The sequence below is a fragment of the Trematomus bernacchii genome, unplaced genomic scaffold (assembly GCF_902827165.1).
Source record: "Trematomus bernacchii unplaced genomic scaffold, fTreBer1.1, whole genome shotgun sequence".
Classification (NCBI taxonomy): domain Eukaryota; kingdom Metazoa; phylum Chordata; class Actinopteri; order Perciformes; family Nototheniidae; genus Trematomus; species Trematomus bernacchii.
The window spans coordinates 938,610-964,365 of NW_022987724.1; the positions used below are offsets into that span (position 1 = coordinate 938,610).

General features: G+C 38.7%; 1 protein-coding gene across 2 annotated transcripts; it reads left to right on the top strand.

The window, feature by feature from the left end:
* Positions 1 to 1,140: 1,140 nt before the first annotated feature.
* On the top strand, positions 1,141 to 16,438 carry si:dkey-33c12.4 (uncharacterized protein LOC560112 homolog). 2 transcript variants are annotated; one of them, XM_034144521.1, is made up of 18 exons: positions 1,141 to 1,270; positions 1,462 to 1,511; positions 2,277 to 2,352; positions 3,477 to 3,634; positions 3,816 to 3,899; positions 3,993 to 4,049; positions 4,699 to 4,899; positions 5,589 to 5,789; positions 6,157 to 6,211; positions 6,504 to 6,594; positions 7,193 to 7,334; positions 7,513 to 7,617; positions 8,759 to 8,927; positions 9,113 to 9,302; positions 9,723 to 9,797; positions 9,909 to 10,011; positions 11,242 to 11,345; positions 12,374 to 16,438. In XM_034144521.1, exons 1-18 carry the CDS (start codon positions 1,243 to 1,245, stop codon positions 12,507 to 12,509), a joined length of 2,025 nt encoding a protein of 674 aa, XP_034000412.1. In that variant the 5' UTR covers positions 1,141 to 1,242; the 3' UTR covers positions 12,510 to 16,438. The 2 variants fall into 2 exon arrangements, with proteins under 2 accessions (XP_034000412.1, XP_034000413.1); XM_034144522.1 differs by having other exon boundaries at positions 8,759 to 8,870.
* Positions 16,439 to 25,756: the final 9,318 nt, after the last annotated feature.

Genomic DNA, 25,756 nt, shown 5'->3' on the forward strand with positions numbered 1-25,756 from the left:
TGTGGAGGACAACTCGAAAACCCGGAAACTCGCGCGGGAAGAGGACAGAGGGCGCAAGAATTGATTTGAATTCAAGAACGGCGAAGAAGAAGAAAAAAACGTAACTTATTCAGAATGGAAATTGGTTGAAAGGCAAATATAATATAAAATGCCACTGGATATTTGTTGGTGCTTTTGTTTAGTTTCTCTATATCATCGTTTCTAAAATAAAAAGTTATTTGTTTGTATCACCTAAAATCACTTTTGTATGGCAAAAAAAACGCATTAACCCAGGCCTCCATAACAGGTTAATCCACCCATTAAGAGTAGACAAGCAAAGCTTTATTTGTGAGTCATTAATTAACTCTATGTAACACTCCCCAAATAGTTTAGAATAAATACAATTACCATAAACACATGTTATTATCCAATTAGATTTAAATTAAATACAGTTGATAGAAATATAAAACTATATTTTTTTATTTGTATTGCAGCAACACTGTATGTGCCCTGCAAGATATCACTAGGTACAAAAGACCATCACATTCACTGATATGATAGGGTCAGTTTATTGAATGCAAAACAGCTTACAGATAGATCTGCAGCTAGATAGGCTGGTCAATGGCCGGATACTACCTTTAAAAAGATAGGAAAGGGTTTGTAGGCTAATTAAATCGCAGATGTAAATTCTTCCCTGGCTTGATTTGTTTCTTCATCACTGATTTGTTTCTTCATCTCTGACTGTAGTTGATATTTTTCAAGATTCAAAGTCCATTGTAATTTACACAACAGCTACAGCGTAGTTGTTGGCAATACAAAGTTACAGGCTCATCCAACAATGCTTACACTAAGAAACATTAATATATATATATATATTTATATTAATAGTAAGAAGAAAGAGAACTTGATTCAAATGTAAGGATTTATGAATTATTTTATAGTATGTACCAGTCTGTTTTGCTTTTTACAGGTCCTTTGATGCTTTGCTCTCAGGCAGATTCGCAGGCAGCACGTTGCATTCAAAGGACGCCTACTGTACCATGATTGACAGGTCAATCATCCAATCACAGCCCTGAACCACAACATACTGAAATCCTCACCATTTGATTGGCGTAGGCTGTTGGAGGCAGGGGGAAAAGTGCCCATATCAAACGCGGAAAGGGGAAGAAAGCAGTCAGAACTAAAAGTGTACATTTTACCTTCAACGAGAAATACCATCACACACAGTCGCGGGAAAATACTTCAAAGACGCACTCTATCACCATGCCAAAAAAGAAAGACATTGTTAGAGGTATCATTAAAGTAGTGATTGTCATTTGTTTCATATTCCTCGCTAAGTTTCATTTACTGAGAACAGTGAAGTGTTTAGTTAGCTTACTAGCTAGCTAGCTACGTTATGACGATGGACTGTAACAACGTGAACAATGATGTTTAGAAACGTGTTTTATACGTATTTGATTATAACACTTTTCTATATTTCAGGTGCTCCTATATCTCGAATCCGAGAAAACTCAAGACTCATGCACACTCATGTGAGTATGATTCAGGCACCTGGAAACTTCTGTTGTTCCTATTATTTTGGCATAACAGGTTTTGCAAATTGTAAGTGTGTCATGCCAACAGTGTTACTTTACCTTTCACAAACAGTCATTTGAATATGAGCTGCCACCGTTGAGAGCCTTTAACCACAACAATCAGATAACATGTACTTTTGTGCAGCCTTCACAAAGGATAACTCTACAGTTTATCACATGTTACTAAATACATAAGCTTAGGGCATTTAGTCTCAATGAATAACTTAAAATATCATAGCGCTGTTGTATATTAACAATAATGCCACAAACAATGTAAATGTATCAGGGATTACATAGTGTATTAAAGCAGTAAACTGTAATGTGTTCTTGTTTTGCTGTCAAACTAAACTAACTAAACAACCATACCTAATCCTAGTCAATTTACAGTAATGGATAGAAAAGAATCATCATGTCTTCACATTTGAGAAGCAGTAACTAGACAACATTTTGCTAGGAAAATAACCTTTTATTTGAGTAACTGTAAAATTGTAGTTAAAGCTGGGGGGCTTAGGGGGGGTTATTCCTCAGTTACTTTATCAGTTGTATCTACCAGCTATTGTGGTAACTGCAAAAAAATGTATTTCCCACCCTGCAAAATAAAGCAAGGGTTACACAGTACGTTACTTTCAGCAATGTTTAGTTTATACTTTTGCGAGGTATACGATCGTTATTGCGTCTAAAGCTTGGATGCATTATAAGTGTCTGATCTTTTCCTCATCTCAGGAAACTATGGTGGATTTCATCAATGGACGCCATCCTGGAGACTCAATTTTAGATGTCTTCGCCTCTGGCTTATTAGGTAAGGCAATTTCTCAACTACAGATTATTTCAACCTGATGATTGAGAAGAGAACTGGAAAATGAAACTCAACGCAGTATTACTGGATTGACAAACCGTGCAACAAAACAGTGTCAGCCTAGTTTTGTGATACAACAAATATCTGAATACATAATAATAAAAAGTGTTAGGTAATGTAAGCTGCGTACAGTATACTCGTAAGTGATTAGGTTATATGTCTTCTTATACCTTTTGTCTTACTTATTTGGTCAACATTGTTTTAGACCCACAAGGTAATGCAACAATATCTCCATTAGGCAAATAGACACCACTTTTATTTACTACATAGTGTCATGAGTCACCAGCAGAACAAGTGTATATATAGACAAAAATAAGGGTGTGGATGGTTTGCTCAATTTCTTTTTGTCAGTAGACAGCAGATTGTATCCTGTTTAATGTTTAACTGTTCCCTACTGCATGTTTGCCTGTAATAAATGCATAACGGCATCTTCAGTGTGTGACATCTCACTGAGACCGAGAGTATTTCCAATGAGTTCGGACTAACTGCACAGTGTGCCGATCTGATGTACAGATATTATCTGGAGTTCAAATGGGGACGAGGCTATAGAGACAAAGCAACGCAATATCTGCGGATAACTATGCACATTGTCACTCCTTACTAAAAGGCAGTACAGTGTCAACATATTTCACATGAAAAGTGACTGACACAATTGTGTAACCAATAAAAAAATTACCCCGTGCTCTCTTTTCACTTTAACACAACTGGCCAATTATTGCTTAAACTGGGCATGAATGTCAGATTATCAGTTTCATAAAGCTCCAGACCGCCAAAACCACCGCAGCTGATAACAGAAGCTCTGAGGGGGGGTGTTTAGCCAAAGTATACAATCTTTAGTAGACTATGTTTGGTCGAACGACATTATTCACCAAGCTCTTTCAGACTGAGAAGAGGGAATGGCCAAGTTCTGAAGTTCATACAACTACATACAAGTACTACTATATGTTGTGACTTAGTTGGCACCATGCTCTATCAAGATCAGACTTTTTAAAGATCGGTTATATTCTTTGTTCTGAATTAAGATGCTGCTTGTTTACACTTTGTTTGTTTGTGTCTGAATCTCCCAGGTTTAGATTTTTTAAGGACGTTTGAGGGAGATCTGGACGATGACATCATATATACTGATGATGATGATGATGATGAAGATGATGATCGCTTTTATACACCCACTGTTTCTCACAGGTCTTTAGAACCACATCCACGAATTAAGCAACTCAGTGAAGAGGTATTCCCCCTTCTGTTTGACTTTTCTTTGGAAGTGAAACTAAAAAGCTTCCTTTATGATGTGTCCCTGGTTTGTGGCTTGATTTCAGGCTGACTCATGTCCTTTCACTTCAGGTGAATTTCATTTACATTTTCTGACTTCATGCTCCACATAAAGAACTCATAACTTGTTGTTTTTCCAGGAGGCTGATAAACATGCAAAGGAATTGGTAGAAGACGAGGAAAAGCGTAAGGACAAAACTGAGAGGAACAAGCGTAAGAAATTGGTAAGTGTCTGCAAATTAATTCAGATGTAATATTTTCAATGTTTCTTCTCATTTACTTTTTTGACGCTTCCACTTTTCTCTTTTCTTTTTCAGCGTAAAAAACAAAAGAAGCGGTTAGAAAAGGAAAATGCAGTTAAAGACAATTTACCTGTAAGTCTTCTCTTTTTTCTGTGAATACAATCAAGTTACATTATATCTCTGGAAATATAATCCCAGGGTGTCCGCGGGGTCTTAAAAAGTATTAAAAGTTGATAAATCAATTTAGCGAAAATGAAGGCTATTAAAAAGTATTAAACGGCATTTTCCAAGGTATTACATTTTGTAGCTTGTTTTCAATAAGTATATAAATTGTCCAAAGAGGTTGTATTCTACAGTCTGCCTGAATGTAATCATTGCGTAGGTGTGTGGTGTGATTCTGTGTAGTTTATTTATGGCATCCCGTTGGATTTGACGTCATCTGAACAGGACATCACACGCTCACTGCTTGATAGCGCGCGAAGCTCCGTTTACGCCGGTTGTTAAACAACATCGTTATGGGGAAATGCAAGTTTGTGTCCAAATGGTTGGAAGATAAGGAGGAAGGACAATCAATACTGTATATAGTCAATGTGAGGTAAAGTGTGTCGCCAATGTAACCAGTTAAAACTGGAAGTGGCGATGAGGTCTTAAAACGTATGGAAAGGGTCTTAAAAAAGGTCTTAAAAGGTATTACATGTGACTTCAGGATTCCTGCATATACCCTGAATCCAGACATTAAGGCATTTTCAGATCCTGATATCTTTGATGTTATTGTTTCCAGGAGGAAGAACAAGGGAAGTCAGACTCCTCAGAAAATCCGAAAGACAATCCTGTTTATGAAAATAATGCAGAAGCAAGAGAATCTCCTGAACCTGATGCAACACACAATGGCACTGTGGCGGCTGGATATGAAGAGAACAGTTGTAATAATGAAGAGAAAAATCTTGAGGAGATGGTTACAAAAGAAGAAAAGGAGCAAATGGTTTGTGGACATTCATTTTTAAATTACCGTTTGCACTAGCAGGAAAGTACTTCAGAAGTAATATCTGACCGGTGATGGCACAGGTGAATAAATCGAAGGTGAAAATAAACCTCAAGAAGGACAACACTATGAAAAGTCCTATTTCGTAATAATATCAAACCGTCAAACAGTTTGTAAATGTTTTAAGGTGATTTTAATGAGTGTTAAGTTTCCAGAAAGCAAACGGTTTTACTTCAAAATTGCTTATCAGCCATGTTTTTTTGCTTTTGAAAAAGTCCACATTTACCCAGAATTCAAAGCAAATTAGTCCAACTTTAGACAATCCAGAACGAGACATGTTTTGTGCAGTGGATGAGTTCATAAATAATAATAATAAATTATATTTATATAGCGCTTTTCTCTAACTCAAAGACGCTTTACAGTCGGGGCTTATGGATATACAGAGTGGAAGAGATGAGTCTTGAGGCGGGACTGGAACAGGGTGAGGGACTCAGACTCACGGAGGTCTTGGGGGAGGGAGTTCCAGAGCTTCGGGGCTGCCACAGAGAAGGCTCTGTCCCCAAAGCTCCTGATCTGTAAAGTCTGATATAGTTTGATCTGAGCTATTGCCATCAGTATTGTTAACATTGTAGTTTGTTTGTGTTTGATCATCTTTGAACCACTACCTTGTGTTTCATTATCTTTTGCAGGATTTGAATATAAATAATTCCCACGCTTCTACGACAAAATCGGTGCCTGAGGTATTGTGTAATGAGAGGCCTGCCAGAGAGAGAAAAAAGAAAAACACTAAATTACCCGAAGTCCAGCCGTCTGAGGAGGAAAAAACAAAAATTGTGGCGCAACCTGAAGTTCAAGAGAAGGAGGAGGAGAAATATGAACCAAATACAGAGGTGGGAACACTGAACACTTATATATGTATAATGAATTTATAATTATTTAAGGCTTAATCTTAATCATGACTCACAAACTGATATTTTCCGACACATGAAAACACATCAGACACATTTTTAAACTTTATGGTAATGGTTATTATTACAATACAACAATAATAAGTAATCAGTTAATACTGTCTGTTCCTATATTTCCTATTCATTTATAATATGTGCTTCATCTTCCCCTATTCAATTCTTTGTATTTATTTGTAATATAATTGTAATTGACATCCATAAACAATGATATGAATGTACCCTTACCTGCTTGTCATCAGTGTTTCCTGTGGTGCTTAGAGACTAATGCGCACACTCTTAACTTTACCAGAAACAAATGGATCCTATTGCAGAAGAGTTAGCAAAAAGGAGCAGAGAGCTTGCTGGTAAGAATTAACATTGAGACTTTCCAATTATAAAATACACACTGTTTTCACACACACATGTAAATAATATGTACACATGACCAAATATGTATATATGTTCATTTTAATTCATTTCTTATTTTATAGTTATTTATAATTTTAATTTGTTATCCGTAATTGTATTAATCTGCGCGGTCCTGTTTTTCATCCTTAACCTGTTGCTGTTAAACTACTGAATTTCCCCATGGGGATTAATAAAGGAGCATTCTTATCTTATCTTATCTCACTAAAGATGTCCGCTCTCTCCCTGCAGGTATGGGAAATCGTATGGCTGCCTCCAGTCAGTACGAGATGGCCGTGAAATGCTTTACAGATGCCATTAAATACAACCCAAAGGAATTTAAGTAAGATATTTAACTTAAAGGTCACCTATTATGGAAAATCCACTTGTTCACGTCTCTTCTACATCAACATGTGTCCCCTCTGTGTAAAGAGACTCTGAAAGTTTCAGGAAAAAAGATTCTCTCTCTTTTTGTCCTGATCCATTTATATAAAAACCTGTCTGAAAATGAGCTGATCAGATTTTGGCCACTTTATGATGTCATGATGTTTTTTTGGCTTGTGTAACCATTAGCCAATCACCAACCAAGGTAACCCCCCCCCCACACCTTACCACCTGAATCTCCTCCTAGAGCACCATTGTGTTCTTTTTAACCAAATATCTCTCAGAGGGGTGTGGGGAGGGGCTCCTTATTTTCATCTAAAGTAACAGACAGAGAATCAGCACTTTGGAAACAGGGCTGAAACAGAGGGGATTATGGGATGCTACAATGATCTGTTTGGTGTTTGAAGCCAAACACTTCAGAGACATGTTTTGTATATATCTGAGACCTATAATATATTGATGAAAAACTGTATAATAGGAGACCTTTGAAATTGTCTTCTCCACACACAGGAGCAGTTATTGTTAATAATCATTAACTACATTACTCTGTGTTTCAGGTTATTTGGTAATCGGTCCCTGTGTTTTGAGAGAATGCAGCAGTATGAAAACGCTCTCCAGGATGCTGACCTCGCTCTCTCCATGGAGCCAAACTGGATAAAAGGTTTATTTAGGAAAGGGAAAGCTCTGTGTGGGCTCAAGGTGAATACTGCACCAGTTCCCCCTGATAACACTCTGCTTCCACATACTCTCAATGATTCCCTTTTAATGTGAAGTTTCTCTTCCTGTTAGTTATTTGCCTGATGGTCAACTGGAAGTTATGCATTTTATTTAGATTTGAAACACTTACTCATTGCTGATTCCTCCACTTCTCCTCCAGAGATACTACGAGGCCTCGCTGATCTATAAGGAGGTTTTGAATCTGGAAAGTTCCAGCGCTGAAGCCACGCAGGAGCTGAAGCGAGCGCAGACGCTGCACCTGATGGTAGGGGAAGCTTAGGTTTACAAGAATTCACATGGTCAAAATGTGAACAGTAAAAGGAGACTCGCTGAATCTGGGTCCTGCATATCTTACAGAATTATTCCACAAAAAACGAACTAACCCAATTACTATTAAAATGTCCTTAATCAATCTTTCAAGAGTCATTAAAATAATTACATATTTAAAGAAAGATTATAGGATTGATGAAGTGGTAATTTCTCCAATTGGGGTCATTTTAACCTTTGTTTTAAATTGACTTCGGTGCAGCATTAGAAAAGTCTTGAATTGCCTTAAGCTGTACAAACCCTGTTGATTGAAGATGAATATACAGTTTGAGTTACTGGTACAGTATTCGATGCTTTTCTCTGCAATTCAAAATAAACGTGGTTATGTATCAGCCATCCACTGCTTTAAAGGGGACCTATCATGCAAAATGCACTTTTTGATGTCTGTTATACATAAATATGTGTCCCCGGTGTGTCAGGGAACTCGCAAAGTGTCAGAAAATAAAACCCTCTCTTTTCCTCCGTACCCAAATCTCTAAAAACGGGGCCACATCCGATATGACGTAATATCGGAAATGTAGGCTGGCTTTACACCCACGGCCCTATCAGAAACGTTGCTGTCGGAAACAATGCCCGACTGTTTTGGACGTAATATGGTCGGTGTTTACATTAGCATCGCTAACACTCAGAGCTAACCTGTACTGGAGAGCATGTGTGTGAAGAAGCTGGATATAAAAAGGAACTCACCTTGTGGTATAACCGGCAAGAGAGAAAGCCTTTGAGCTCCATACTGTTTCAGAAATAATCCTTGATAATCCATGATATGGCGTTTCATCACGGCAGTATTTAGTTTAGACAGTAGCTGAGGGTCCCGCATGAGCTCAGCCCCCTCCTTTTTCTTTTATCAATTTTTTTTTTTTTTTAAAGCTTTATACCCAAAATCAGCACTTTTGAAACAGGAAGTGAAATAGAAGGATATGAGGCATGGCTAGAATGGGTGATCTGTTTGGTATTTTGAGCAAAACACTTCATAGACATGTTTTTTATATATTTGTATATATCTGAGACCTATGCTATTGCCTAAATATAGCATGACAGGTGACCTTTTTAAAGCTTGTTTTTGTGTCTCCATTCTTCAGGAGATGGGCTTCAGCTGGGCGCAGAGCTCCGAGGCGCTGAAGACACACGGCACGTTGGAGGAAGCTGTGGAAGCTCTGTTCGGGGGGGAAGACGGTAAACTCTGTCCTGGAGGTAAACGTCAGGAAATGTTTCCCACAGCTGGAAAACCACTGTCACTACATTATTCTGGTATTTAATACACCACATAATATACAGTTATACATACATGTTTACATATTTATTTTAGTATAATGTGCACATTTTTACTTCTTTATGTTAATATAAATATTTCATTTTTACTTAAAACTATCACTTAATCCAATTAACCCTGGGGATAAAGATGATTTGATCGACTCACCGTTGTCTCTGTTCAGATGTCGGGGCCAGTCGGGAGGACTTAGAGCCCCCTGTGGTGCAGGAGGAAGACGACGATGATGAGGGCGAGTGGACCGTCCTCCAGGCAAGCCGTCCCAGAATGCAACAGGTCAAGGAGTCTGATGCTTGTGGCCACAGCAGATCCAATTCTCAGTCGCCTACGCCTCAATCGAGGAATGCAATGAAACCGTAAGACTGCTTATCATTAACGTGTTAACATGCTTGTTAAAAGAAGGAAGTTAACGTGGTTAGTGTTCTTCCCTGTGTCGGTTTTACCGGTACTTTTCTGGTTATTGGTGTTTATTTTGTGCCAATTTCTCAATTTTGAAAAATAAAATAAAAGTCAGAAAACAATTTAAGTAATTTTTCTACGAGCTTTTTAAATAACTAAATATTATTATTAGGATTCATAATGCCTGACACTAATGTTTTGAATCCCTGCCCTTTTTTCCATTGTATTTGTGTAATGATATACGTTTTATATTATTAAGTTATTATAAATGTTCATATTGTTGATTTTTAGATTTGGGTTTTCAGGATATTTTTGCTGACTTGTACCCATAGTGCAACATCATTTAACATTGTTATTCTCTTCTGTTTTGTATACAGAGATCTTATGTCTGTTTGGGTGGGATCCTTAGCTCCGACTGTCACCTACTCCACCCTGCACGAGCTCTTCAGCCGGTAGGGACCCACCGTCTCCCTAAGCATTCTCCCTCAGGATTTCATATAGCCCCGCAGCGATGATAACGTTTTCATCTCATGATCTCACACTCTCTCCCGTCTCTCCCTCAGAGCGGGGACGGTGTACAGCATCAAGATGCTCCTGGAGCAGCAGTGTGCCTTTGTGAACTACGCCAAAAAAGAAGACTGCGATCGAGCTATCCAGTGTATCAATGTATGTCACTTTTTGATTGATCCTTTATTGAGGTTTATAGCTGATGTGTCACTGTTGAAGCAGCAGAATCAGCTCATGTCGTGACTCATTTTGTGATATCTCTTGTTGTAATCTTTATTTAGAGAGTAGAATGACCTTTCCGCTGTCAAAGTACCCTTCAAAGTGCCCTTCAAAGTGTTTATCACATCGAACATTGACCTGAATCTCAAGCCAAAAAATGAAGGACTTGTTTTAGCAGGGAGGAGTGATATAGGATTTATCAGAGATCAAGATCAAATAGGCAGCAATAAGTTGATTGTGAGGACACTCTCATGAGTGAAGTGTTTCTTGCCTGTCTTAATGAAGCAACGCCACTAGCTGTTTCTTAACAAATTGTAAGTCCTGCTAAACTCATTTAAGATAGTTCAGTCAGACAACTCGCGTGTTTCTTTAACATGTTTATTAGAAGCAGCATATAGTTGAGTTTGGCGTCTAGGCTCGAGCCTCATCACTCCACAGATATACATAGCACGATGAGTGATGATTAAATAACTAACCCCCAGAGCCTACAGGTGGAAGCTGGGGTGGTGGTGGGGCAGGCAAGCAGCAGCGACGTGGAAGTAGCTGCAGCGATAGCAGCAGCAAGCAATGCATAGAGAGAGATCTGGCAGGTTCAATAGAGCGGCATATTAAGGAGACTCTGTTTGGTTGGTTGTAGAGTGGCAAGGGGCGTTATGTATGAATGCTGCATAAGTGCTCGAGTTGACTGCCTGAACTAGCTTGCAGGCTTCGCCACATTTCTGGTGCCATTTTAAGAGTTTTAAGCATATTGTGGTGTTAATTGTGATATAAATGGGTGTGTCATCTGATGGTTATGTATGACTTTAAAATATAATTGCAGGTTCCCAAAGACAATTATATTTTTGTATTTACATGTATATCATTTTTTAATTATTATTCTATTATATATTATTATATTATCTATATAAAGGTGTTGGCATGCAACATTTAGCAGGTTGTACAATCATCTAAGTAGAGCAGGAAGTCGGGGACTAAAGAAAAGCTTAGATTTTCTGTAATTAAAGCATTGACTGCCAACTTTTTTCTTTTTTAAAGTCAGTCTCTAAAACTCCAGCATTGTTTTCTCATTACACAAATCAACTCTGACATCAATCTTTTCAGTCATTTCTCATTGTCTTTTTGAAGCTGTGTGTGTGTGTTGGGCTAACCGTGTTGAATGCGTGTCTTCAGGGCCTGGTGGTAGAGGGCGCTCCGCTCTCTGTGAGATATCCCAACAGATTCACTGGGCTCGGGGCTCCCAGATCAGCGGCCTCTGACTCCTACACACGCCCCGGGTAAGAGCAGGCTGCTATTCTCCCTCACATTGATAACTTCACTCTTTGGTTACAACTTTAGATTTTGACCTAATCGAGTGTAATCAAATGTTTTATGTTTATATATTCTGCTTGAAGCTTGTTTTTATGATCAGCTGCAGATAAAGGCATGGCTACTCTGATATTTCTAGTTTTGTACGATTTGCATAATTTAAATTCCACTGGTGGCTGCGTAAGATTATTTCAGACCACATGAGATCCTTATCATTATTATTATTTTGTATTTTATTATATATGTTGAATTGTTGGAGGAGCTCAGGTCAGAAGAATTTCATTGCCATTTCTACAGTGTAGCTTTGTGGATATGACAATAAAACCTTTGGATCTTTGAAACCAAACATTTCCAATAACTGCAGAGCGTTGTCAAATCCAAAAGTCATCAATTATTCAATAAAGATAGATAATAGGATGTCATTACTCTTGCAAATGATTACATCTAAGGCGTGTGGTGCAGTGGGTTGTGCGTTGGTGTTCGGATCAGGGGGTCACAGGTTCAAACCCCACTGTAGTCAGCATGTCGTTGTGTCCCTGGGCAAGACATTTCACCCCAAATTGCTCCTGTGGGGATTGTCCACAGTATTGAGTATGTAAGTCGCTTTGGATAAAAGCGTCTAACAAGTGACATGTAAAAAAAAATGTAATCTAATGAAATATCCTGCTTCACACTATTTGTATTGGTGGTTAGTCTTTCAGAAACAACCTGACTTTACTGGAGTTAGTTTTCTCCTTGAAGGGTCTGTCCAGCAGCAGAAGGTTATTTCTTAATCTCAAAATAAGCTTTGTACAAAAATAATAAGTATTGTTAAGTTCATATTTGTTATTTGCTTATTTTTTTTACAATAGTTGCATTGGTGAAAAGAAACCCTGTCATTGCAGACCTTCTGATCTTCATGATTACTTTGATTAAAACATTCCATCCCTTACTCTATGAACTTTAACATGAATCAGCCGTATTTAAATAGTCTTTCCTGTTGTTGTTGTTTTTGTAGCCTGTTCAAGAAGGAGTGTTTCTTCTGGAGGACCTCGGGCTGCACGAGGCAGGACTGCACCTTCAAACATCTCCCCGAGAACAAGAACGTCGACAAGGACAAGTTCACCAGCAGACTGGGGAACTTTAACATGTAGGAAATCAAACATGACAAGCATGCATTGATTCCTTTGACTTTTGACACAATGGTGGTGCCAAACCTGGGCTGACTTTAGTCGCCTCTGGTTGCTCTTGGTTTTGGTTGTAAAAAAATAATAAAAAAAAGACTCAGAGACTGCACCATGAAGGCCCAGCATTGTTGTACAAATGCAAAGGACACCAAGCTAAATATACTACTGCATCATAGTCATAATTAATGTACATCAAGCTTTGAGCATTCCTTTTGCAATAGGACTTTTTCAGGGATTATTTGTGATTAATCTGTTTAAAGATTGTGTTAAAAGACTTGATTTTTAAGTTGCTGCTTTGCTTTGTTTTAAAATGAACAGATGTTTCTTCAGTGACCAGTAGATGGCACTGTTACCTTTTACCGCTCAGCTACTAACACTTTAATTTTAAAGGCTGTGATAGAAGTAGTTAAGCTATCAGCACATTTAATGCGCCATGTTTGATTTTGAAGCTGCTCTGTCATTTTGATTGCTGTGTTTGTTTTATGTGTTTGCTGATTATTATGTCATTATTGTTTATGTTTTGTTATGCCATATCTGCTGGAGAAGTACAGTGATGTTTGGACACAAAAAAGTGCCTTTTTAGTAGCACTTTAGCTGCAGTTTATCATGGGAAAAACAGAGGGAATTAAAGCCTCAACCTTATTTAAATGTCTTGTCATACATTAACATATTAAGTAAAAGACCTGGACTTAATAGCAAGAATAATATAGTCAGCCCTTATGTACAGTGATAATTTGTGAGTAGGTTATTGAAGCCTCAGCATGTTACTCTGAGTAATTTGGGATATCAGTGAGTTCAGAGGAAGTTTTTCTCCGTCCCACCACTAAAACATCAGATTAATCCCTCCAGCAGCTGTGGATCCTCTTGCAGCGTCCTTGAGCGGGAGGCTTGTCTCAGGTCAGCCTGAGTTAGAGTAAAGTGCCAGTTAAACGCTTTGAAAAGTAACTATTGTCCCTGAGATGTTATCTGCAGCGAGGTTATTCTAAGCCTCAAATGCCTCCCCTGCCTTGTGTCTCCTCCGATAATGTGAGGGATTTTTGTGGATTTCTCCCGTAATGCCCGGCAAGTTTTTGTTATTTGCCTCGAGCAGTTCAAAGTCACTTTTGTGACTATGCAATGTTTGGGGTGTGAGTTACACAATTCTCCCAAAGAGCTGAACCTAAGGACGAGGTTGAAAAGTGCTTAGTGCTGACTTCACAGCTGTACTCCTGGGCATTAATTGGCTGATGGTGGCATACCTCACAAAGCCCCTCTGATCTGTGTGAGATTGAAAGCATGAAAGGCCTGTAATACTAATAATATGAACTCTGGTTGAACCCGTAGAAAGCACTGAGACATAAAATGGGTCTATATTTAATCGTATTGGTCTGCTTAGCTCTGCCCTCGCTAGAAAACCTGTTTAAATGCAGATAAAACTGATAAGAGGTTCATCAACATCCCGCAGCTCCCGAGGCCATGCACAAAGCTGATCCCTAAAGCAAACATCGGGAAGATTAAGTGCATCTTGTTAAAAGGCTGCCTGGTTTGTAGAGCTTTCAACAGATTCCTCTCCCCCCCAGCAGCAGGAAACAGAACCAGCAGACATGACATGTTGCTCTCTCACTCCTCTGTGCTTTCTGATATATAGCTATGCAGCAAAAAGAAAAAAATCCTCCTCCCTCTGCAGAGAAGTTTTGAGTTGGGAGTGCATTGCTTTTAGCGCAGGGATTCATAATCACATTTTTATTCTAGTTCTATGCTTTTTCTCTCCGCTGGTAAATAAACTATGAATGTGACATGAGGGAGAAGCTGACTGCGTATCAAACGTCTGATTGGTTTCTCAGGAAGCCAAAGGAAATGCCCCCCTGCAGCTTCATAACCCTCCCTGCAGGCTGCTGTTTGCTTGTACTCGTTTTAAAGGAATGGCACTTCAAACAAACCAGTGTGTATTTTGGAGCAACTTATTTGTGGTTTATTTATAACAAATTCTTGCAGGAACATTTACATAGCCAGAAAATCTATTCACAAATTCAGCTTGTTTTGAGGGGTGTGGTTCCTTTTATAAACTCCAACAGGTTTTGGTTTTATTTGAATGCAGACATTTCTGCCTGATGTTTGGTCTGTGCTCTGGTTTAATGTTGGTATGCTGCTGTGCAATAGTCAATATTCAGCAATATTCAAAAGTCTGATTAAAGACACAACTTAATGCTGTTAACAAATGTGTTCACAAGGTGTTGAAATCTGAAAGAAATGTTTTTTTAACACTTAAACTTATTGATTATTTATTAAGGAAGAATTGCAGTTATAGAGAAATGTTCAAAACCTACTTTATTTTTCAGGAGACTTAAGACTTGTTGAGTAAAAGTTAACTAGGAGACTATGCCAGAACCAAACAGAATAGTTTGAGTCCTGTTATATATAATGCAGAGATATATTGAATTTTCCTCAATTATAAATCATTTGCAAGCTCAAGTTTTTGTGTTGAGTTTTGTTTGCACTTTAAATTATGTCAGAAATCTCTTATATAAACATCCAGATGGTGTCGAAGAAGTGCCTCGTAGTATTCATTTTTTTGAAGTGTTGATGTGTCATTTGGACCAAACTATTGTGTCTGCAGATTGTAATGTGCATAATATCTGAGATCAACAAGATGTTATGATGGTGGACTCGCACAATAGATATGGGGGGGGGGGGGCATCTGCTTCCCTGCTTCCCTGCAGCTTCTCCACAACCCTTTTGCAGGATTCCTTTGTTGCTCTGTGAAATGAATACAGTAATTGTCACAATGAAAAATTGACCTTCCCTTTAATCTAGACAGAGGCCCCCTTAACAAGTTAAAATAGCGAAAACCCAATTAGGGAATTGATTGCTTGCTTTCATTTTCCTCATTTGCATCAGGGTCATAGCGGAAGATAAATGAATGCCTATTCTTTTGTCCACATTGTCATTCCTGGTGGTGCAGTATCTATTGCTAAGAAATGAGCGGGAGAGAAGTCTTTTGTCCACCCTCTTCCACACCAACTCATCTCTGATAATCTGCTGTTAAACACAGAAAGAAAGACTTACAGAAGATTCATGAATCCTCCCTCTTTCACACTGATGGGCAAATACATTACGTTTTTATGGTAATTTGATAATTGGATGTATCTTTTCATATCTATTCATTACACTGATAAAACTCAACTTGTAGAGACTTCAAGGAAATGTTTCTTGTTCTCAACACATCTTATTAGACGGACAAAATCAACAGCCTATTATATAATGTCTGTCTCCCAAAACTTTACTTTCACTCTACCAATTGTGTAGCACTGAGCCCTGTTGGTTCCTGCAAAGTTTTGCTATTATTACAAAGATTTCATTTCTCCATAAAAGGGGGTATTGTGGTTTTTCAGCAGCTTTTTGAAGTATAAAATGCATATGGGACTATTTCAGCTGTGGATTAATACACATTTGGTACACAGTATTTAGACAGTAGGAGGCCAGAAGGTCATAACAGAGCTTTTTAAATTCTTCTCCATTGCTCTATGGGATTGATGTGGATGTTTTCTTGTTGAAACTGAGCTAAGCAAGCTTTAACGTACAGTTTATCAGACGCCACATGTTAAAATAAAAAGGTTATTGTTACTGTGTCACAGTTTGAAACGCTGTTTAAAGTTGAAATTGGGTTAGGGTATTCTTGCCCTGCTGATAGTTGTTGTCCCTTTTTTACATAACTGATGACAGTACATTTAGATTGTTTGAACCCAATAGTTAAGCGGAAATGCTTTTTTGGAGCATGCAACCACAAATTACATTTTGTCTTAAAGAAGAAACCTCCATCCTGCGTCGGACAATGTTCCAGTTGTAATGATGTGATGTTTATCGGTACAAAACTAAATCAGTCCAGTACCCTGTTAATAAATAACATCTCCCCCAGTGCAAATGTGTGACTTTAATATGTTTTATTAATAGATTTTGAGCAACATTGGAGCTTTTTTATAACGTTGGTTTTGGTCTTGGGAAATACATCAAATGTCATCATCCTTTAAAAGATCCTAACTGCTTCATGATGGTTTGAATTATGGCCAGCAGTAATGTGATGATTAGAATAGTAAAGCGTTAAGATAGAAAACACTCGTATGAAACCCATTTTCATTTATCAATGTTCAATAAAACTGCCTAATGTATATTCCTGTATCCTTACCTCTGAATAAATTATTAATGCGTGCAGGTTTGTATGCGTATACGTGCATGTTTATGTCCGCCCACAGACACTGCGGGGCGACAGGGAGGATAATGACATTGACTCCCTTTGTCGTCTCCTCTGATAAATGGCAGTTTAAAGGTTGAATCTCACATCTCTTTCATCTCCTGCGACATGCATGGCCACAAATCCTGGGCGCTGTCACTTTATTTTGGTCTTTGTCTCCGTGATCGATTGAGAAATGGTCTGTAAGGGAACCGAAGTGTCATTAACGTGATTAGAGGCTTGTAAACAAAGAAGACCTTTGGGTGTTCTGCAGAGCTGGGAATGCCTCCACCTGTGTTTCCTTCAAGGATTTACTTAGTGGGGCAAGAAATATGTGTCCTGTGTTCAGTGTAATCATTACAACCTGCAGCCAGTGGGGAGAGTATACTCTAATACTGTACAAACTTGGGTACATATTGTACCTTTTACGACACTAAATGTATTTGACAGCTTTACTTACAAGTAACTTTTAAGATAAAGATTTTACACAACGGATAATATAACAAGCTTTTAAATTCAACATATCTTTAAAGACCAAACCAATGACTTTCAACATTTTTGGCTTCTGATGTCTTACATAAAGCAGAGTATAGTCTCCTTATATATATATATAGATATATACATTTTTCCATCTAAACTTTCCATGTGATTTCATGTCAATCATAATCCAATATCTCACAAAAATATCAAAGATTATGGAAAAGTCTGAAAACTTTGATATAATAATGTCATATATAATATAATATCACCCAAAAACAATACTTATACTACGTGTTGCTGCTAATACTTGTAATGTAGTATTTATACATTGCTTTATTGGTACTTTAACTTTAAATGAAGAACCTTCCACCCCTGCCTACAGCCAGGTTGTATTTCATCTTGTTATCGACCTACATATCTGGAGGTCACATGTTCAAGGGCATGACAAATGTCAGGGCCGTAAATCCTTTCATTGTTGCCTCAAGGAGTTTGACTTCCAATAATTGATGCCCACTCCCATACATCACCGGTGTTCATTCCTGCAGAGCTGTTAATGCTAAATCTCACGTGGGCCTCTTTCACACATTGTCCAGTGTCGTTTTGTGTCGCTCATTTTTCAACAGAACCAGATTAACCTCCACAACATCGAACTAAATAATGTCACCATCAATCTGCGGGTTAATCTTTGGACTGTAATTTATAACAGGAGACACTTGTAATAAAAACATTGCACTCCAGGTGTTTAACCAAACTTCCTGTGTAAATAAAACCTGCTTCCTTTAAATACAGATAATTCTAACTGGCATGTCAGCTTCGTTCAAGTTTCTGGTGTCTGGAAAAATAATTCTCTGCCATGTTTTTGGCACTAAAGATTCAAGATTTAAAGGCTATACTATTATATGAGCAAAAGCTTCAGTGATTAAAATATTCTCCTCCAACAGTGCAGCAAAGACATTGCAAATAGCATATTGGGGCAAAAACTGGAATGCAAAATGTAACTGTAGAGTTAAATAAAAGTCTTGTATATTGAGATACTATATAAATAACTATGTGGACTATCAACAGATGTATGTGTTACAAACATAAGTAAGTGGTGACAGTATGCAGAGCTGCTACAGCATCAACAGTCAAATGTATCTCCGTTATTGAACCACATTGCAACAGCGAGTTTTATTGTTTAAACACCTTGTGTACGAGGGAGACAAGGCAGTGTTTAGCACACATTTAAGAAGCACTTGGAGGCTGTTTATCTGTTATAGAGGCTGTGTAGCAAACCAGGATGTCTGGGACGATTTAAGACTTCCTCTTTGCTCGCCTGCTTGCTCTCCCTGTTTGAAAATGCTGCAGAGGATCCATCTATTCCTCCCGTTTGTAATGAAGCTCCCTGGGGGCTTGGACGCACCATGTGAAGACGCCTTAGCACCAGAGCGATTCATTACCTCGGAAATGTGAGCTTTTGTTCCGTTTTCAGCGGAGCCCCATTAATCTTGGGCTGCCTCCTGGCATGAAGGCCAGGTACTGCTTAGGTAATTACAGTTAATCATCGTTCAGACGTGCACATGGCTCCTCAGAGGCTTCCATGCAGGGTCAAATCCACCTCTTGTTTACCCCCCCTGCTACTGTACGAGTGTCCCAGTTGCACCGCAAAGACGCCTAATATCTTTCTTGGTAACCGAACCGCGAGCGTTTTTGGTAATTGTGTCCAGGAAGATTTGGCACCAGTTGTGCAGCAGCCTCCCTGCTGCACAAACAAGTGAAACATCCCAGCGCCAACCCCCCATCACTCCAAACATTTACACTATCCAGCTGTCCATGTTGCATGGGTACTGGAGCCTACTGTTCACCTGCCGTTCATGATTGCCATTAATGGACAGATTACAAGATGGATGATTTTCAGAAGCAACAAGCAGAAACAGACCATCTGTATCTGGGCAGAGATGGATAACTTCATCACCTGGGGTTTCCTTCTGAAAACATGAAGAGCTTTGATGGTTGAAATGTCTATACTTAGAACTAAAACTAAAATATACTACCCCTTTAGCTGAGAATTAATCAGCAACAGCTATTATATTTGATTAAATGTTTAATTAGTTTGGATGGATCGCCCTTTCATTAACCCAAGACTGACTTTATCTATAAAGTTGGCATAACATTTACATTTTCATCAAAAGTCTACGATTCAATGCACTGCCATGAAAATTGGTCCGGACATTATTAACTTTAATTCTTTGAGTAGTTATGTTTAACTACTGCCATCACCAGATCTTTTTAATTTCAATGTTTTCAATACTATGGTGGAATATCCGCAAAACTATATATCCATCAACCATGTTGTTGTAGCCTACTTTAATGCTATTAGCTAACACGCTAAATGAAACGCATTACACCTGTTAAACAGCATGTTAGCATTGTTAGCTTAAACGTGTTAGCAGTATTCAACATTCATGTTTATTTGAAGAGCAAGAGAAACAGGGATTTATCAACTCTTGACAAGACAAAGACCACGTTGTGCGCTGACAGGAGGAAATGTGCCAGAAATACCCGAAGGGTCAAAACTCTTAAATTGATTTTTAAATGTTCGTGCAAACTGGTTGTTTAAGACAAAACCATATCAACATAATTAACAGTTCATTATTTACTGTACGCAATCAAGAAAACCTGTTCAAATGTGCTCTGAATTGAGAAATGCTTATATAAGAAACCTTTTTTTGTAATTAATTTTTTTACGACAATACCCTTAAGCTTTGTTTCCCACAGGACCATCCATCCAGCAGTCAGTCATCCATTCAGCAGATTCAGATACAAAACACACACCTTCCATCTGGGGAAACTGTGAAGACTCTTGATCAGCTCTCTGTGGCACATTCCTCTGAAGACCATCCACAAGCTCTCGGGTATTGATTAACATTTAAGATATGAGCAAAGAAAAGAATCAATGTGTGCTGTCCTATTAGCACAACGTGCCCTTAGCGGTTTGTTGTTTGTAATTTGAATGGAGATAAGCCCATCGCTTAAAGGCCGCCGCAGACATTGAGATAGTTGTAGTCGGGTTGACCTCCTTCAAGGGGAACAAAAGCTAACTCTACACTGTTGTTTGCTTTACTTGATAAAAGAAAGAAAAGAAAGCAGAGATCACAATGTTGGCAAAGTATGCTTAAGACATTTGGGTCCCGTCTTTGAGAAATGGGGAATCTGTTATCTGATGTCTTAAGGTTTGTTTCACCTGTTGGGCTGTGTGGACTAAAGAGGGAGAGGCTGAAATGGTCACAGTGTCATCATCAGTGTTGCATTGGAAATTATCTTAAACTTCTTTTTCTATAAATAAACCTTAAGTTAGAACCAATCGCTTTGTGAATGAGTGCCGCAGACCGGTAATTGAAGTCCGATTATTACAAATGAATACAATATTTAAGCGTAATTGCCAGAAAAGTTAACGTTAGACTATCAAATAACCGCCTCATGGATATGTATAAACTCCCAACAATAGCAACCCCTTTTGTTTGTATATGTTAAGGTTTTAAAGATAGGTATTGATCGAATTGAGGAATATTATAATCATACAATTATTTTGATTATATATATTATATTTTAAGGATATTGGTGCAATATGTTCTCCCAGTGACACACGAGAGGAGGGAACACGTTTAGCCTCACCGATTGTTTGCTTTCACCTTTGTGTCCTCTTCACGGCTGCTGCCACCTTAAACCGCAAGACACCTGTCCCTTTGTGTGACATTCCCCCCCCCCCCCCCCCACACACACACACACACCACACACACACACACACACACACACACACACACACACACACACACACACACACACACACACACACACACACACACACACACACACACACACACACACACACACACACATTGAAAACCTCAGGGGGTTTCTGCCCAGTCATTTGGCACATTTTTGATGTTGAATACAAAAAAAAGACAAAATGAGAGAGAGAGAGAGGGAGGAGTGAGGAGGGAGCAATCTAAGCTTTCCACTTCAGTGAAAGGCACTCTTTGTTGAGCACTCCTCTACAAAACCCCCTCCCTTCGTATCCACCCTTCTTCCCCCTCCCGTCCCTTCAAAAGCCCGGGTGGATTTTTCATTAAATGCTATCAGAATTGTGACTGGTCCTATTCATGGGCAGATGGCGGGCTGGAGACCAATACCTTCACTGGAGACTGACAGGAATCTGGGCTGTAGGTGAAGGACCTGACAGAGACAGCAAATCGGTTTCCCCAAGGTTTTTCATTGTGTTTCCAAATACGCTTGATATATTACTTTGGACAAATGTGTTCTCGCTCTGATTTTCTCCAAGTCAGACCTCCTTTGTCTGCAGAGAAAAGAAAAACAACCTCACATTTGTTAAATTCAAAAGGGCAGCTCAGAGTTTTCTCCCTCTGTTCTCCAAGTAAGACCTCCTTGTGCTAATTTTTTTTAAAGCTACTTAAAGAGTTAAGAGCACTTTGCCTAAACAAAACAGCACATTGTGCCACTGTTTCCCCAGACAAACAAGGTGACCAGATCCATGCGCTGTTCATTTCTCACCAAAGGACAGAGATGAACCTCTCATATTGTTAGAGAGCGGTCGATTATGTCACGGGACAAAGGGAAGGCATCGGGTTGGAAGAAAACACAAACAATGATTTCCGCAACAGCAATTTAATCCTCTGGCGTTAAAACCTGACACAAAGTGGACAAAGGCGAAGGAGGCTGGCACGAATGAACCTCTGAATCTGAAGATTAAGCAGAAAAAAATAAAAGAGGATCCTTTGTGTAAAAAGGCCCTTTATCTGCTTTTGAAGTCTGTGAGACCTGCCAGCCTCTCTTTGTAGGCGGCCCCCATGTCCCACAGCAAACCACCACCTCACTTTCATCTGCCCGTCATCTTGGGGGCAATTAATGCCATTCAGGTCCACCCATACACAGAGAGAGGGAGGGGGGGAGGGAGAAAGATGGTGGGAAGGCTCATCTACTTGTTGAAGCAGGGACTTAACAACAGTTTAGTGTAGCCTAATTTGGTGCATATAAGGCGAGTGTCATTCCTTGATCTGATAAAATTCAGCACCGCTCTCCTCTCCCGGTATTATTTATATTTGATTGGCTGTACAGGCAGGCAGTGTGGAAAGCAGCCAGGCTGTTGCTTAATGAATATTTCACTGCCTCCAAACAATAAGCCTCCCATGATAGCGCTGTGAATAACGTCCCTGCAATAACTCCCAACTCACACTTGATAAAGCTGCATGTGAGGAGAGAGCCTCGGGTTTTATCATTGACCTTTTCGCTCCACGCTGTAGTTCCTTTACTCCAGGGACCCCCACTGTTTCTCCTTTGCTGCTCTAATACAGTGGCCTCGGCGTCTGCATCTGCGAGAGGCAGGGGAAATAAAGCCTCCATTTGCATTACGTAATTTCATGCATTATTCAGAGCTTCGGAGAATCATTTCACCTAGACAACTCCTCAGAGGGCAGTGAGGAGATAACTGTTAGTGACAAGACGGGCTCATGAAATGCAGAGTGACTTAACCACCCAATCTGCAGATATTACCCCGGCCTGAATTGGAAGTAGACACCAGCACACTCACACAGATGCGCACTTCATACATAAAGTACACACTCGCTGCTATATTTTTTTCATCACTGAGGGGGAACAAGTGATATCAGATGCAAATGTTGACAGTGTATCTGTTTTATGATCCACTAAAAGGATTTTAAAAGACACAGATGAGTAGTCCTGTACGGGTATAGAAGTTGATGTTCCTCACACAAAAGATTTTAAATTCAGATATACTGTTTCGCTAATGATGTTCTATTTCTGCTTGTGCTTGCTTTTCTCAATGCAGCTCCTCTGCAGCCTGTTAGTGCTGTGGAAACTGTAAAACTGTAAAGATCTGATTGTGATGATCGGTCTTTTGTTGTAAATGGGTTGATTTAGTTGAAAGAAGAACTTACAGCAGCAGTTTTTTCACTGAGTGGGAAGTGATATCAGATGCAGATTTTGATGGTATATTTGCTTTATGATGCTCCTTATTACTTTGAGTAGTGCTGAGGAGTGATTTTATTATTATAGTCTGTCTTTTCTTGTGGTGCATCAGTTGAAAGCAGAACTCGCAGCAGCAGCTATTTTATCGAGGGGTAACAAGTTATATCAGATGCCATTTTTGATGTTGTGTTTGTTTTATGATGCTTTTGCTATTTCAAAACGATTTTTTTTTAAAGCACAGATGAGTCGAGCTGCTGTACGGGTATTGGAGTTGATTTGGCTTTTTCTTCCACACAAAATATAAAAAATCTAGATACTGTTTAGATAATGTTTTATTTCTGCTTGTGCTTGCTTTTCTCAATGCAGCGCTTCTGTGGACTAAGTTGTCAAAACAGTGAAAATGTAAAGATTTGATGGTAATGGTCTGTCTTTTTTAATGGGCTACTACATAAGTTAGGAAGCAGAAGTGGAAGCGAGTTTATCACAAGACCGGCCAATTAGTGCACCAAACAGCCGCTGTATAGCATATAAGCTGCATAGCAGGGCTGCTCATAGCAACTGGACATTGTTTCTTTATTGTGCAAGGCTCACAACAACAACAACAACACAATCTGAAAGAGCCCACAGCTCCAATGGTGTTGCCGTTGTTATCGCCGCCTACTGAGAAATGAAGCTTTTTTTTTTAAAACTCTAATCATAGACAATAGATTGTATTTCATTAAGCCAGATAATGGTGTGTGCATTTCATTACCATAGATAACTATTTAGATGAAGGATGAGGTGCTCATAAGGCGCCAGTTGGTAGCCATGGTAACCTGGATCTTGGCAAACAAAAGAGTCGGGGTGAAATGTTTGCTATGGGATGGAAAGAAAAGGAGAAACAGTGAAAAGAGGGAAGGAGGCAGACCGAGGGGAACTGCAGTGCTTGTAAAAAAAAAGTCCAATGCCAAAGCAACGTGTACAAGTTTCTGCCCTGGTGACCATAGTGATCCTTCTTTGTTCTTCAGGGGAGAAATATTTATTTGAAATTCTTATCTTCTTGTTACACATATTCCAAAAATCTATTTAAAAAAGGTTTTTTCTTCATAAAAAGGAGCAAGATATTGCTATTGATGGACAGCAATCTAGTCAAAGTCGTGCCCAGCCTTATTGTTGAATAAATCCACAGGAAATACCAGTTCTTCAAAGTTATTATTTGCACAATATGTTTTAAATTGGCAAGTTTTTGAGAAATAAAAGCAATTTTATTTTGTAGGCAGGATCTTTTTGTATAAATAGTTATACTTATAATAGTTATTCTTCAATACATATTTAAAACTTTAAGTAAAGGTTTTTTTGTGTGAAAGTTAAGCATTGATAATGTTATTTAAGGAATCCAGAATTCATTTTGACTTAAGAATCTAGTTGTAACACCAAGAATCAAAATGTAATTGATACTGAGGATTCACACCCTATTAAATATGCTCCTCTCTGTAGGGTACCAAGATAATCACATGCTAATGTAGCCACAGGCCAAATAATAACCTTAATTACCTTAATGTGGAAATCAATGTGCGGTAAGAAAACCTTCCATCCATCTTCACTCCTTTGGATTTTACAACCCCCACGTGCTCATGCTGCCACTCAAACCGGAATTTATGTTGCGTGAATTTCAAATGAAGATGCTCTCCGACAATGAAAAGGGGGTCTAAACCTGAATCAGCCCAAACCGTGACCTTGACCTTGGGTTATGAATCTCATTCACCCTGATTCAGAGCTGTCACTTTGAGGACGGTTTATATTACAGTGGCTGACACTAAAGAAATGGAAATCTTAAAACATTTTGGCAGCTCCTCGATACAAGTCTATCATTATTAAATGTAGAAACATAATTTGCAAAGAGCAAATTAAGGCTTGGAGGGAATGACAATGCAATTGATTATTTGGCATTTGCAAATATAAACATTGACTATGACTGCTAAGTCACAACTGTTTCATTTCATTTGACAGGTTAAAATAAAGTCTGCACTTTCTTGTCATACTACCTAAACGAATATTGTTCATAAGTTGACAACTGAAAATACATCAAGAAAAAATGGCTTTTGTGAATGCACCTGCTTGTTCAGTTTTTTTACACATGCCCTTTTATGGATCATGTGACTCTCTTTTACTATTGAGTTTTGTAACAGCGTTACTAGGGTCTCCGTGAGGGTGTACTCAACCATTAACAGTTAAATCCTAACTAATGCTAAGTTTATTCTGTCAGCATGACAACAATAGCACTAAACAAAAAACAAGGCTGAGGCTGATTAGGAATGTCATGCGATTACTTGAACAAAAAACACATATTGGACAAATTAAAATGAATATTGTGAAAAGATAAGAGATCACCAAGGTGAATGAAATGTATCCTGAGGGGAACATGAATGTGACATTTCATATCCACCAAGAAACACAAATGTTAACTTCCTACTGGTACTACAGGAAAAGTCATGGGGTCACCAAAGTCAAAGGATTTATCCTCTTGTGACCAAGAGCGTATGTTACAAAAAGGCATACGCAA

Bases quoted from the DNA above. Each gene is read 5' to 3' on its own strand.
- si:dkey-33c12.4 (XM_034144521.1), top strand. From the start codon at position 1,243: ATGCCAAAAAAGAAAGACATTGTTAGAG. The intron at 5,790-6,156 runs GTGGGAACACTG...TAACTTTACCAG, and splicing joins AATATGAACCAAATACAGAG to AAACAAATGGATCCTATTGC. The intron at 9,798-9,908 runs GTAGGGACCCAC...TCTCTCCCTCAG, and splicing joins CTGCACGAGCTCTTCAGCCG to AGCGGGGACGGTGTACAGCA.